This window comes from Zalophus californianus, chromosome 11 (assembly GCF_009762305.2).
Source record: "Zalophus californianus isolate mZalCal1 chromosome 11, mZalCal1.pri.v2, whole genome shotgun sequence".
Classification (NCBI taxonomy): Eukaryota; Metazoa; Chordata; class Mammalia; order Carnivora; family Otariidae; genus Zalophus; species Zalophus californianus.
Genome location: NC_045605.1, coordinates 5553011 through 5568391, shown reverse-complemented (window position 1 = coordinate 5568391; position 15381 = coordinate 5553011). Strand labels below are relative to the sequence as shown.

Here is a 15381-nt window from a genome sequence, read left to right as displayed (position 1 = left end):
CACTGAAGAAAAACGAGAGGCAATGCCTAGAATTTAAGAAATTATAATCTTTTCTTCATCATGCCAGGAAGTTCTTAATATCTATCTAACTCCTGTTTGGAGTATTCTTTCCTAATCTTTTCTCAGAGAGGGTGCCGTTTGGGCCCCACACCATTCTTTTGTATTTCTGAGGCAGGAATCTGTTATGAAGGATGTCCCTAAGCCTTATCTATGTGAGGTCATAGCCCACTAAGTCCTACAAAAAGGAAATATATTTAGAGAGACTTAAAAATCAGAAGAAAAACCACTTTTAACATTCTTAGTATAGCAAGATAATTTAAAAAGAAACTATGACCAATCATATAAAAATTAGAAAAAAAAATAAGAGCCTGGCTGGCCATGTTGAAAGAGCATGCAACTCTTGATGTCAGGGGCTGTGAGTTCGAGCCCCACACTGGGTGTAGAGATAACTAAAAAAAATAAACTTAAAAAAAATAGGCATGGAGAAAGATCACATTTTGCCAAGAAAAGTCACTGATGACCTTTTGAGCATGGCTTGACAAAGACCTTTCACAAGTGACTTCCAATGCACTCACCACATTAGTGAAGTAGAAACAAGCCTAAGAGGAGTCTCTGCTCCCTACCTGGCGCACCACTCTGGAAAACAGTACGGAGGTTCCTCAAAAAGTTGAAAATAGAGCTATCCTATGATCTATGATCCAGCAGTTGCACTATTGGGTATTTATCCCAAAGGATACAAAAATACTGATTCGAAGGGGCCCGTGCACCCCAATGTTTATAGCAGCAATGTCCACAATAGCCTAACTATGCAAAGAGCCCAGATGTCCATCGACAGATGAATGGATAAAGAAGAGGTGGTATATATACACAATGGAATATTACTCAGCCATCAAAAATTGAAATCTCACCATTTGCAACAACATGGATGGAACTAGAGGGTATTATGCTAAGTGAAATAAGTCAATCAGAGAAAGACATGTATCATATGACCTCACTGATATGAGGAATTCTTAATCTCAGGAAACAAACTGAGGGTTACTGGAGTGGAGGGGGGTGGGAGGGATGGGGTGGCTGGGTGATAGACATTGGGGAGGGTATGTGCTATGGTGAGCACTGTGAATTGTGCAAGACTGCTGAATCACAGACATGTACCTCAGAAACAAATAATATCTGTTAATAATAAAAAATAAAATAAAATAAAATAAAATAAAATAAAATAAATAAAATAAAATAAATAAAATCTCTGTTCCCTTACCTCAGTATTTTTTGGCACTGAGATATTTTTGATGGTTTCTTTGTATCAAGAGCTTCTTTATATCCTTGCTATTAATACCAACTGATGGTCTTAAACACTTGCTGCCAGTAATACAGTAATTTGAGTTACAAGTTGTTCCTAAATTAAAAATGAATCGCTACCATAGGAAAACAGAAAAACTTCACTACATTTCAAGAACATTTAAGAGTATGCTGTTAAGATTTTAAGCCAAACTAAAATTATATGCCAGCTAGCCATCAACGTTTACTTAGTCACGCTTATATACAGAACTGCTTACCTGTATTTTGAAACTCTTCCACAGCTTAAACTAGAAATATACTTGTAAATTTAGAACATACTTTGACCTTTGTTTCATGTTTTTCTGGAACTTTTGAAGGTCAGACCAGTATTTTATTACATAGATTCCTGTCAAAAAACAATGGTTTTTACCCTAATAAGATGTTTCGTGATAAGCCAGGTGGAGTGTGTGGGGTAGCAATTTTTATTTTTTAATTTCTCAAAGATTTTAATTTGAGAGAGAGAGAGAACACAAGCAGGGGGGAGGGGCAGAGGGAGAGGGAGAAGTAGACTCCCCGCTGAGATCATGACCTGAACCTAAGGCAGATGCTCAACCGACTGAGCCACCCAGGCGCCCCTGGGGTAGCAATTTTTAAAGTGAACTTTCCGGAATTATATATTACCAGAATTGATGAAAACTTACTGACATTTAGAGATTTATTAAAATCATAAAGTAGAGGCTTTGCAGGTACTTCGCTTCAGAAAGAATTAAAATATCCTATTAAAGCAATATCTGATGTTTCCTGGTGTGTGTGTATCCCAGTGTCACTTGGGTGGGTCACCTTTTCCACGGCTTGACAGAGAAGATTGGAAGAGAAAAGATTCCCTCTAAGTCAGCCAGGATAGGAATAACCAGCACACTAAATAGGCTTCGGCCATTCCAAGAAGTACTCTTTAAACTTTTAAGTAACATGGCTGTGAAAGGTTAAATCAGAAATCTTTATCCGCTAGTCAAACCGACTAACGATGGCTAGAAATTTCCTCTCTCTCTCACAGACTGAGCACAGCACTTTCCTTCAAGCAAAAACTCTACTGTGGTAATCTATGTACTCACAACGTCATCTCTAACTTTTTTCCCCCTAACCTTGCTTTGAAAGCTAAATGTGGGGCCACTGTGTCGGAATAGGTGGTCCTCAGTGTAGCAACACGAGAGGACTTTCCACCACCAACAGCCACGTTATCTAGAACTCTGCCCCCGGGGAGGCATCAGGACGGGGCGGCATTCCCTCGCTAAGTGGTCATCCCCTTTTAGGATCTAAATACTCCTGGCAAGACCCTTATTAAGTTGTTTTCAACCATTAATGCTTGTGTGTTGGTCTCTGAAGTGAAGATGGACTATTAAGGGATGTGAGGGTCAAGGTCTCGGTGGTTAAAACACAGAAGGAAAGAAAGCTGGGAAAGCCCCAAAGGGTCCCCAAGAATGGGCTTTGCCTGTTTGTAATTTGGCTCAGGGCCCTGAGACATTTGGGGAACAATGTTTAGTTTACTTCAGGAGGTATAATCACCTTCCTATACCAACAGGGCGTTGAGGTTGTGGCCGAATCAGTTCAATTGTTGAAGAAAAAAGAAATTAAGAAAGACAATTACAGATTTTTCAAATTACTAGCTAGTTTCTTGACTGTGTTGACTACACAGTCACTCAAAATGGGCTGAATGCCCTGAGGGACAAGGACAATAATCCTTACAGAATAAAAATATGTCTGGCTACACGCGTCATCTCTTCACATCCTGCTACACTTGGGAGAAATGATGTTGACTCATTCTTACATACCATGTTACCCTGAAACACCACAAAATAGATACTTCGGGGGATGACTGCTCACTTCCTTCTGTGAATTTCTCTTTTCCAAAAAGTAGACCCTTGTGTGACCCATAAATACATACCTTGTGTATTTGTATCTGTATTACATGTATAATATATATTACATATTTTATGTATATTATATGTATATATATATATCTGATATATATGTATTTATATCTGTATTATACGTAAATGTGTCTTGCAGTTTGACTGTGGGGAAGCTGACTCACTGGTAGTCCCTGAGCAGCAGATGAAATGGTCAAGTAGTCCAGGAGATTCCTTTCTTCCCAGAATCTGAGTAAGAGGCTGAGACCCCCAAGAGAACTGGGAGCTAACGGAGCTGGAGAAGCACCAGAGGGCAAACCCACAGACTCTCGCTGGGGTTCCCATACTTCCAGATACCTGCATCTGCCATGAGCTTCTGCCACTCATGAGATCTGGATCCTTTATAATTTATCCCCTAATACCTAAACTAATTTGGCTAGATCTGTTACTTACAACACAAATAATTTTTTTAAAGATTTTATTTATTTATTTGACAGAGAGAGAGAAAGAGAGAGAATGCACACAAGCAGGGGGAGGGGCAGAGGGGGAAGCAGACTTCCCGCGGAGCAGGGAGCCCAACGTGGGGCTCAATCGCAGGACCCTGGGATCATGACCTGAGATAAAGGCAGACACTTAACCCACTGAGCCACCAGGCGCCCCCTACAACACAAATAATTTTAACCAAGACATTATTTTATCTGATGACTCAACACAAATAGAGCATCACTTTTACTGTTTCTAAAAATCTGGAACCACAGGAGACTGCGATGATTATGGCACTTAACTGCAGACAATTTCCACTCTGTGACGTATGCAGTTATGAACCCACCGACCCCGGATCAGAAAATCTTTTTCTATTGAAGACTACGAACTGCAGTCAAGAGGGTAGGAATCAAAAACAAAAACAAAAACAATTTAGTTTAGGCATTTAAAACGTTCGCTTAAGGGGCACCTGGGGTGGCTCAGTTGGTTAAGCATCTGACTCTTGGTTTTGGCTCAGGTCATGATCTCATAGATCATGGGATCAAGCCCCATATCAGGCTCCTCGCTCAGCAGGGAGTCTGCTTGAGGACTCCCCCTCTCCCTCTTCCTCTGCCCCTCCCCCCACTCGGGGGCATGCTCTCTCTCTCTCTAAAATAAATAAATAAATCTTTAAAACAAATAAAACGTTCTCTTAAGGAGAAATAGAAAACGTTCATCTTATTTACTTTTAAAATTAAAAACAAAGAACATAAGCCACTTTTATTTTGTTTCATCTTTTTAAAATTTAAATTCAATTAATTAACATACGGTGTATTACTGGCTTCAGAGGCAAATTAAGACACTTTTATTTTTTAAAATGTATTATTTTTGAGCATTTTAATTAATTAATTATTTAATTTGAGAGAGAGAGAGAGAGAGAGAGAGAGAGAACAAGGAGCGGGAGCAGGAGAGGGAGAAGTAGGCTCCCCGCCGAGCAGGGAGCCCGATGCGGGGCTCGATCCCAGGACCCCGGGACCATGACCTGAGCTGAAGGCAGACGCTTAACGACTGAGCCACCCAGGTGCCCCAAATTAAGACATTAACTTCATATGAATGTTTTGAAGGGCCAGGAGGAAGCAGAGACACAAGGGAGCCAGGGGATAGATAAAATGAAATGACAGAGTAAGAGACACACTGAGATGAGAAGGAAGGAGTGCAAAAAGATGGAGGGTGGGGGGAAACGGAAAAGGGACAGACAGCGGAGAGGGGTACCGGAAAAATAAAAATAAGCAGCTGAAGGAGACGCAGGACACAAGAGGGAAGAGAGAGTCACAGTAGAAGAGACGCTAAAGAAAAAGAGATGACAAGGCAGATGGAGGGTTAGGGAGAGGCCCAGAATGTTCAGTGTGTTAGAGGCCACCCTCAGATGTTGGGGTTAATATAATGTTATATTATTAATATAATATTAATTATATTAATATTGACTGCCCTTTGTAAGGAACTTTAGAAGGTCTTGCACTGCTCTACACCTCAAAAGTTCAGGGATTCTGCTCCGGGGATGTGACTAGAGCAACTCTATCAGTGGAACTTCTCTCAGGTTATACTCCTTTGAACACGAGTTAGCGCAGATTTTTACACTTTTAAAAATAAAATTTGAGACATGATAGTTTAATCAAAGTTAAATGGGCTTCCTTGCTGCAAGACTTCTGAGAGCCTTTGATATCAATTTCTAAGAGAGTGGTACATGGAGTATAGGTATTCCCAAATTTACCTGGTCACAGAATTCATTTTTAAAAAGAATCACAAGGGATATAACTGTTCTGCAGGACACACTCTGAGAAGCACTGTACCAGGAGGATCCTATACTCTTTATAATCACTTGCTGTAACTATAATACCCCAAAGATCACATAACCAGAAATAAAAGGCAAAATCTGGTTTGAAGCCTTGAATTTACCTATCCCTACAGCCAACATTGCTATTTCTTTATCTCGTTTTATCTTCATATTGCTTGAAGCGCTTTCTATGGGAAGTTCAAAATTTATATTCCTATATTTGATACTCTCCATACTTCTAGCAGCCTCTAATATTTATCCTTATTAACGCTGTGCTATACGATATTCTTGCTTCCTTTTCTGCTGAACTTTGTCCACTGTGATGATTAAAATTTGAAAGTGGTGTTTGCTGGTTTCCCTGCAAAGCCCACAATGCCAGATCCACCTTCCCTTCTTCATGGGCACATGGTAGCCCAGCCTAACTATGGCCTTGTAGCTCATTTCTTCTTAGTGAAATTAGAGCTGAAGTGATCTGTACCACAGTGGTCTCACTTGCTTAAAAGGAACATTGCTAGGACGCCTGGGTGGCTGGCCCAGTCGGTGGAGCACGCAACTCCTGATCTTGGGGTTGTGAACTCAAGCCCCATATTAGGCACGGAGCCTACTAAAAAAAAAAAAAAAAAAAAAAAAGGAACATTTGATTTAGAGCTTTTCTTTTTCCTTCCCCTGTGTAGGAACACAGTGTTCATGAAGATGATGATAATATCTTAGGGTTGGCAGAAAATTAAAAAGGAAGGTACTCGAATGATGGCTCAGAGCAGAGTCCCTCCACCAACACAGACCAATTACCTTGAGACTATTACACACGGAGAAATAAATTTTCATCTTGAACAAAGGGACTGTAATTTTGACTCTCTTTAATACAGTAATTTGACATTTATCCTCATTAACACAGTGTTAATAAAAACATTACAATTCATGGTATGCTCACATATACATTATTTTTGTAAGCCTTTTCACTTTGTGTTCCTTCTTACTTTTTGCAAGTAATTGTTGTCTTCTAGCATTTGTTAATCTGAACACTGAAAATTAAGGACTTATGTGTCAATTATATCTCAAGCTCTGGGTGGGGGGAGGGGAGAAAACTAAGGCTAAGTATGGTCATAATTATCAGCTCATTATTTTGTTCTGTTTTCTTAATATTTTCAAGCTACACCCTGAGTTATCTAAAGTAGAGTCCTTTTGCTAATTTATATCCAATCAATAATAAACCTTGAAATATAAAATTTCCCATGAATGCCTAATGATATTATATGGCTGTTCTCTTCATGAACTACAGTACCTTTCTATGAAATAAAATGTGTCAGGATATCTATTACTTAAATTATATCTATTTTCTTAAAGATACAGAATGATTTAACAATGATTGTTTCAAAAAAAAAACAATGATTGTTTCAAATGCAATTTTACAGTGAAAAATTCTGCTAAACAGAAAAGCAAGTATTTGGAGGTAGCTACTGAAATATGTATGTATTTATGAATATATCTTTGGTAAAGAGCCAGACAAAATAAAGCATGACTCATTGTCAGTAAACATTCCCTAAATGTCCTTGTATTATTATGGGAGAGGTACTGTCTGGCTTTAATAATGTATATACAATGAATTAGTATTTACATGCGCTCAAAGGCATTAAAAAACAGTGATCTATTTAGCAGAAAGGACTTTAAAATCTAACAAATTAATTATCCTTAACTATCTTGTCAATAAGTTCAGGGGCAACTTTTTGGGAAATAATTAGATACAATAAGATTTTACTATTTATGTTTCTTGTAGTTGCAACTCGCTAGTTTTTAGAAGTTTAAGGCATAAAGAATATGTTTTTATTGTATTCATTTCAGAGGGTAGAGCAAGAGCTACTAGTAAATGGTTTTTTTTTTTTTTTTGGACCACAAAATACCTAAAGATTCAACTTTGATTGAGATGACAAGGGAAGGAATTTGCAATCAATCTTACAATGGTAAAACTGGAAGGAATCTTAAGAGATCATAATGAACCCATTTTATAGATGAGGAATCAGAAGTTTGAAACCCTATTTTAACTAAAAGAGGCTTCTCGAAAAGGAAAAACAAAATTCTTCATGTAATTCTAGGTCTGGTACAATTCAAAACGTTAACAGGAAGCTTTAACATCTCTCTGAGGGGCTGGCCTTATCATCTTTCCACTTCATACATAGTTGAAAACCAAGTTATGAGCAAGCTAAGCAGTTCACTTATCATCTGTCTGAATCCGGGTGTAGCTGGGAATGGAAGCCAAAACTTTAAAAGTTGGAACATCCTCACTCACAGGAGGAGGCTGATCTCATTGGGAAGGGAAGCTGGCTGGAGCTGGTGAGGGGAAGCCATGTTTGGGAAGTCCCCCTCACGGACTACTGCGTTTCACAAGCAGAGTACTTGCTGAAGATTGCAAAACGCTTGCTTAAGTGAATTTCAGGTGACAATGCAATCTCAAAAAAAAAAAACAAAACAAAAACAAAAACCCACAACCCAAAACATTACAGTGTATCAGATTTCCTACCTTCCTCCAAAAAAAAAAGGTGTCCTCAAATCCTACAACTTTAAAATATGCTTTATTATGCGGTTCAGTCTTAAACATCCAGGAAATGCGTACAAATTACATTTAATTTTTATTTGCATAACATGAGCTGTCTTTGCAAAATCCTTCCTGGTCTCAATGAACATTTAGAATGAGACTCTTCATTTGGATCCCTCCTCCTCTATTCAGAACGCATTTTCTGATGTATTAGCACCCTGGAACGTTAAGCACCCATTATAAATGCCATAAAGGAAAAAGTTCGTGACAAAATCTGTGTGTCTCTCTCTTCCAAACCACCAATGATGACAAACTTCTAAAGACAACTCAGCCCCTACTAAACAAAACGAGGACCCCCGCCCCCCGTGCCTGTGTTTGCTACCTAAGACGTGTTCCCCCGGGTCACACGGCCCAGCATTTCTGAGGACCACAATCGGTGCTGTGAGGTGTTCCAACCATCACCGCATCCCCCTCCCTCTCTGAACGGTGCCCAATGAGCTCATGCAGCGGGCCGGGCCGGAGCGGCGCTCGCCGTCAAGCCGGAGGGAACCCCACTTTGCAGTTCTCCCGGGCCGCAAGGAGCGGCGTGCAGAAGGGGAGCTCGTTGGAGGGTGGCCGGGTCAGGGTGTGCGCAGTGAGGGGCGCCGAGTTTGGGGAGCAGGGGGAGGGGTGCCGAAGAGTTGGGGATCCCAACACCCGCAGGGGCAGAGAGCGCGGGGCAAGAGGGGGTCCGCGACTGGGGGGCCCCGGTTCACGTGGGAAAGGAAAGGCGCAGGAAATGGGCGCCAAAGAAGCAAGTGAGAAATTGCGGAGGAGGAAGTCGTCCCTGGAAGAGGAGGGGCGAAGGGAAGCGAGAATGGAGTGTTTGCACTTTCGAGAGGGAAGGGCCGGAGCCTCCTCCGAGCCGGGCGGGGGCGGCGGACCGCGGGGGAAGGGGCGGTCCCCGGGGTGCCCCGGGGTCCCGGCGGCCCTACCTGAAGCGCTCCTGCCCCGCCGTGTCCCACAGCTGCAGCTTGATCCGCTTGCCCGGCTCGATCTCCAGCAGGCGGGAGAAGAAGTCCACGCCGACCGTGGGGTCGCAGGCGGGGGAGCGCAGCCCGGGGAAGCGGCCCTGGGTGAAGCGGTGCAGGAGGCACGACTTGCCCACCGTGGAGTCCCCGATCACGATGAGGCGGAACTGGTAGATCCAGATGGTCTCCATCGCTCACGTGCCCCCGCTGGCTCGGGGGCCCTCCACCCGCCCTCCCGCCGCGGGGCAAGTTTGGCGGCGGGAACTGTCCCTTCAGCACCGCCTGGGCGTCCGCCCGCCGGCTTCCAGCATATTCCTGCGACTGCGGCCGCCGCCTGGTCCCCGCCCTCTCTGGAGGGAGGGGCGGGACCCGGCAGGGCCGGGGGCGGGGCCTCGGGCCGGGGGGCGGGGCGGGGGCCGCGGCGCGGGGTGGGTGGGGAAGGGGGACCGCCCGGGCTGGCTGCGCGCGACTCCCGCCCCCGCCCTCAGTAAATCTCTCCCCCCCAAAGCTCACTGGGCGCCGCCGGGTAGGTGGGTGTGGCGAGAGGACGTGATGGCCGCGGCAGCCAATGAAAATGAAGCAAGGGCTCACTCCGCCAGGGTCAGCCAATGAAAAGTGAGAATCGTTTTCTTGCGGGCGTGAGGGTGGGCTTGTCAGAGTCTGGGTGGGATCCTGCAAGTCGGGTCACCGTTGTTGCGTGTTCCTCCGTGGACGGGAGCGGCCCTGGGAGCTCTGCCCCTTCCCGGACTGCTGCAGGTTCCAGCTGACGGCGTCCTGCTGTCTAGCCTTTGCTCAGCGCCGCCTCCGCGCGCTCAAGGTGAAGGAGCGAAGAACAGAATCGAAATAAATTTGCAGAGCAAGTTCTGGATGCTTCTAGCAAGCGCTTTGGCCGTTGCTCCTGCCGCCACCGGGTGTCTTCCTCACTGCTTTCAGTGCCACAGAAGAGTGAGAAGAATGCCGGGGATTACGCCATCCTCTGGGGGCCTTCCAGCCCGGAGGAGAGGAGGGGGTAAAAAGTGAAATGTTGAGATGCTCGCGAAAGCTCCCAGTCTTCTGGGTCTCCGTTCTGTAAATCGGAAAAATCCTAACGGGGTCTCTATCTCGCCGAGTCAGGTCGGGGAGCCAAATATGAATAAAGCACACCTGAATTCTGATGCGATCTTACTGCCCTTTCTTAGAATTGGGCAATAGTGAATTCAAGGTCTGGCTTTTAAAACTTCCAACAGTTTTAAAGTGTATTTTTGCAAAAATAAGAGTAGTCGACAATTCCACTTTGTTCATGCCCACATCCAAACCTGCACTATTGTTATTCATCCTTAACTTCCCTTGTTTTGGAGACAAAGGTATCGCTTTCCATATCGCATTTAATCCCCTGTCACTCGAAGGATGTGGCACTTTTTTTCCCAATAGTTGATCTTTTTTGTCATGCTATTTATAGCTCTGATCTCCTTTCCAATTGCTTGGACTCCTCAGCCTATAAACATGCTCAAGTCGTCACAATCCTAAAGCCAGACAAAGCCTCTCTACCTTATGCTTTAGATTTTTGCTCCCTCCATTATTCTCCTTTTCAAACATTAGGAAAGAACCATCTATACTCATTTCCCACCAATCCAGTTAGTCTTCAACAACCTTCTCCATACCTAATGAAATTGCTTTTTTTAAAAAAGATTTTATTTTTAAGTAATCTCTACATCCAACCCGAGGCTTGAGCTCACAGCCTGGAGATCAAGAGTCCCCCGCTCCACTTACTGAGCCAGCCAGGTGCCCCTCTGAAACTGCTTTCGATACGTTGTCAGGGGCTTTCTATCAAATCCCCGCTTCCCCCAACTATCTTTAGTTGTCATTCTTCTTCACCTCCCTGTAGCTTTTGTTGATTATAATATTTTGTAAAAAGCTGCTTGGGGGGATTCCTGGGTGGCTCAGTCAGTTAAGTGTCTGCATTTGGCTCAGGTCATGATCCCAGTGTCCTGGGATTGAGTTCCCCCATGGGGCTCCTTGCTCAGTGGGGAGCCTGCTTCTCCCTCTGCCTGCCACTCCCCCTGCTTGTGCTCTCTCTCTCTCTCTGACAAATAAATAAAATCTAAAATTAAAAAAAAAAAAGCTGATTGGGTGACCCAGCTCCTACCCAGAGTCCTCCTCTAGTCCTCCAGGTAAGGATGGCCAGGTGACAGAGTTCTGACCAATGAGACTTAAGTAGGGCTTTTGGTAAAGCTTTTGCTTTCCTAATAAGGGTCCAGCAGCCATACTCTCTTCTTTCTCTTTTGCTTTTCCTTCCTACCTGGAAGGTTTAACAACCATCTTGCGACCGTCAAGATGAAGGCTAGATGCTAAAGATGGTGGTAGGAGAGAGAGAGAGAGAGCAAGAGCTTGAGTTCTTCATGGAATCATGGATCTGTTGTATGAGCTCTGAACATCTTGTTGTTTAAGACAAATAAGTCAATCCCTGTTAAAGCCCCTGATGGTTGGATTTTCTGTAAGGATAATATGGATACTTTTATTTCTTGGTTTTTACAAAAGCATTCTCTCCTAGTCTGTATTTTTTTAAAAAGATTTTATTTATTTATTTGAGAGAGAGAGAATGAGAGACAGAGAGCACAAGAGGGAAGAGGGGCAGAGGGAGAAGCAGACTCCCTGCTGAGCAGGGAGCCCGATGTGGGACTCGATCCTGGGACTCCAGGATCATGACCCGAGCCGAAGGCAGTTGCTTAACCAACTGAGCCACCCAGGTGCCCTAGTCTCCTGTATTTTTAAACCTTACTTACTGACTCCTCTTTCTGTCATTCGTTTCTTAAATATTAATGTTCTTAAGAGACTCATTTTTCTTCTCTTTACCCCCTCCTCGTTTTTTCCATTACTTTGAGCTGTTTCTGATGACCTCGTGAACTCCAGTGACTTCAGTTACTCCCTTACCCAAACCATGTGTCCTCCCCTCAACCTCTGCTCTGTCTTCCAACAGTCTTCTGGTCTCCCCTTAGACACATTTCAGACTCAACACATCTGTGTTGGTTAGGAGTCTTTGAAACAAACTCCAGTTTGGGTAATATAAAGAGACAAATGCACTTATCATAAGGATACAGAGGTATTTTTACAGAACCCATGGGCAGGAATGCAGATGGTGTCATAAAGGGATTGGAACAAGGAAAGGGAAAGCTGTAAGGAACACAGGCAGCGTGGGTCTCTGTCTCTCTCCTATTTCTTCTAACATCTGCTTACTTCTTACCTCTCTTCAAACCAGCTTTGTCTCCTGCTTCATCCATATGGAAAACTATAGTTGCTGCAAGTTCCATGTTAGATATCTAGACACATACAAAGACTGATTTCCATTTTTTTCCAGAGACAATCTAGTTAGACCGCTTTGGAACAGGTGTTTATACCAAAGATATACGGCCAGGGACACAGGAGCAAGTATCACGCCAATCCCTTTGGATGGGGTATATGGGGTATTGGTGGTTCTGAAGAAAGGATTGGTCAGTGGCTTCCCATTGTGCCAAAAATATATTTCCTGTAATGTCCAAAAGTGAAATCATATTTCTTTTTTTAAAAAATATTTTATTTATTTATTGACAGAGAGACAAGCAGGGGGAGCTGCAGGCAGAGGGAGAGGGAGAAGAAGGCTCCCCGCGGAGCAGGGAGCCCAATGCAGGCCTTGATCCCAGGACTCTGGGATCATGACTTGAGCCGAAGGCAGACGCTTAGCCAACTGAGCCACTCAGGCGCCCCTGAAATCATATTTCTTGCTATGTTTTCTTTTCCCATACTTTACAGGTGGGTCGATGTCTTTAGTGGCCATTCTAGTTCCCTAGACAAGTGAGAGCTTGTGGTGCTGAATCTAGGGGCCAGGGGTTAGTGCTGTGGATAAGGGAGGGATGGAATTGGTCTAAAGGCAGCAGAATGTAGAGCTAAGGATAATCTAATATGTAGCATCCTGGACAAAACTAAAATGGAAAGGAAAGTAGCAGGTCAAATGAAGCTTTGTTTACAGGGACTAGGTGGATAGGGCAGACCATAGCTACAAGTCAACTGAATGGAAACTGGAGAAACCAGAGTGGGAGGTCATAAGCATACTTAGACACCATTAGCCAGAGAAAGAGTCAGGGGGCGTTCTGTAAGGTCCCTGGCCTCAGGAGAGCTCTAACAAGGATCTAAGGTCTAAGGTAGTTTAGACACTACATTCAGTTGATTATGATGGAATAAGAGCTTCATCCATCTCCTCTCTCTCCTTTGGCATATTCAGCCAATCATTAAATCTGAGTACTATTACCTCAGCAATATCTTTCAGATTTAGGACCTTTCCCGAACTTCCCACTGTCTCTGTCTTTGTTCAATCTCTTACCACTTCAGACCTTACTGCTCAATAACCTCTGTATTAGTTTCCCAGGGCTGTTGTAACAAAGTATCGCTAGCGGAATGGCTTAGAGGAACAGAAATGTACTGTCTCAGAGGCTAGAAGTCCAAGGTGTTCCAGACTTGATTCCTTCTTTGCACTGTGAGGGAGAATCTGTTCCCGGCCCTTTCCCAGCTTCTGGTGGCTTCCTGGGCAATCTTTGGCCTTCCTTGGCGTGTAGGTGTACCATTCCAGGCCTCCACTGTGACATGGCATTTTTCCTGTATCTCTTCACAAAGTCTTCCCTCTGTGCATGTCTGTGTCCAAATTTCCCCCTTTCTATGAGGACACCAGTCATACTGGGTTAGGGCCCATCATAATGACCTCCTTCTAGCTTGAGCATCTGTGAAGACTGATTCCAAATAAGGCACGTTCTGAAGTTCTAGAGGTTAGAACTTCTTTGTATCTTTTTTGAGGGATATAATTCAATCGGTGACAGCCTCCCATTTAGTTTGACATTGCTTCTAGAATTATGATATTGAGCACCTTTGATGACTCATTCACCCTAGGATAAGGTCTGAATACCTAATCGTGTAATACACATCCAATCCTAATGTGGCCTCTGTGATCTAGTCAGTGACCCCTCTATGCACGCTAGACTTTTTTTTCCCCCATGCTATTGTGTCCTCTCCTTCTGTCATTTTCAACCTTCATCTGGTCAGCAAATTTCTGTTCATCTTTCAAGGCCCAGAACAAATACTATCTCCCCTTTGTAATCTTTCTAAACCGCTTATATCCCCAAGGAGAATTGATTGTTCACTCATCTGTGTTCCTACAGCAGTTAAGCAAAGAGTACTCTGTACGTCTATGATATCGCCTATCTTCTACAATATATCTCATATTGAATTATTACTGTTGGTTTGACGGTCTGGCTAGATTGTAAATTCCTCACGGCAATTATTAATTCATTGTTATTTCCCCAGCACACACCATAATAGCGGTGCACTGTAAATGCTCACTGAGTGGAAATGAACTGTTAACCATATTTCTCTATGACCCCGAACTTCTATCTATGTGCAGTTTGCACATAACCCGAGGAGCTTCATGATGAACAAAAATTGAATATTTTTATGACCCCTAAGATTTGCCTTTGAATAACCCATGAACAATTATAATTTTAAGCATATTTGGATTATGCTGAGTGCAAATAATATTTTAGTGAGAAGTGTTTATAAAGGTTTTAGCTTAGAAAATAAGGCACATAGGTAGGGCATATTTAATTTAAGAAAGCTACTTAAACTGTTAGTCAGGACATTCTGCTTTAATATGTATATATTTTAAAACAAAGTGAAAATATGGGAAGTGCCAGAAAGGAGGATCTAGCCTCTTTCTGTTGTTTATTGATCAGGAGTAAAGAGAACTGTGTTCAGCTCCCTGTGTTGTCACTAACTTCGGGGACTTTTTAAAAATTACTCAATCGCTCTGGTTCTCTGTTTCCTCATCTGGACACTAAAAAGTTGATCTACATCAGTGTTTTTCAAACTGGGGGTTATATAATCAATTTTGTGGGTAACTGCCAGAATTAAACACAAAACAAAACACCAGAGTACATCACACGTAATAAAGATGTTTGTTTCGGGCGCCTGGGTGGCTCAGTCAGTTAAGTGTCTGCCTTTAGCTCAGGTCATGATCTCAGGGTCCTGGGATTGAGCCCCACGTGGGGTTTCCTGCTCAGCGGGGAGCCTTCTTCTCCCTCTTCTTCTGTCCCCCCCCATGCTCTCTCTCTTTCTCGCAAATAAAATCTTTAAAAAAAAAGATGTTTGTTTCATGAGACTTTTCAGTAATATGTGTGTATGTGAGTCAGTGTGTGTGTGTATGTACATGTATGTGTAGTGGGTCAAGATGTAAAATTTATTTCTTTTGAAACAAAGTAAAATATTTCAGGGGTGCTTTGGTAGCTCAGTGGGTTAAGTGTCAGATCCTGGATCTCAAGGTCATAAGTTCAAGTCCTGCAGTGGAATCCGCACTCGCGCTCCACA

General features: G+C 43.2%; 1 protein-coding gene across 2 annotated transcripts in view; it reads right to left on the bottom strand.

Moving 5' to 3' along the window:
* The window catches only part of RAB39A (RAB39A, member RAS oncogene family), a 75750-nt gene that overhangs the window by 25210 nt on the left and 35159 nt on the right, over nt 1-15381 (bottom strand). Inside the window, exon 1 of one of the 2 annotated variants that reach the window (XR_003517424.1) lies at nt 8983-10429. Coding sequence is in view for 1 of the 2 variants with exons in the window: in XM_027579335.2 (XP_027435136.1) it covers nt 8983-9209 (227 nt within the window). In the remaining variant the exon portion in view is untranslated. Of the gene's footprint in view, nt 1-8982; nt 10430-15381 lie in introns of those variants that run through there. The other variant, XM_027579335.2, reaches the window with a different exon arrangement.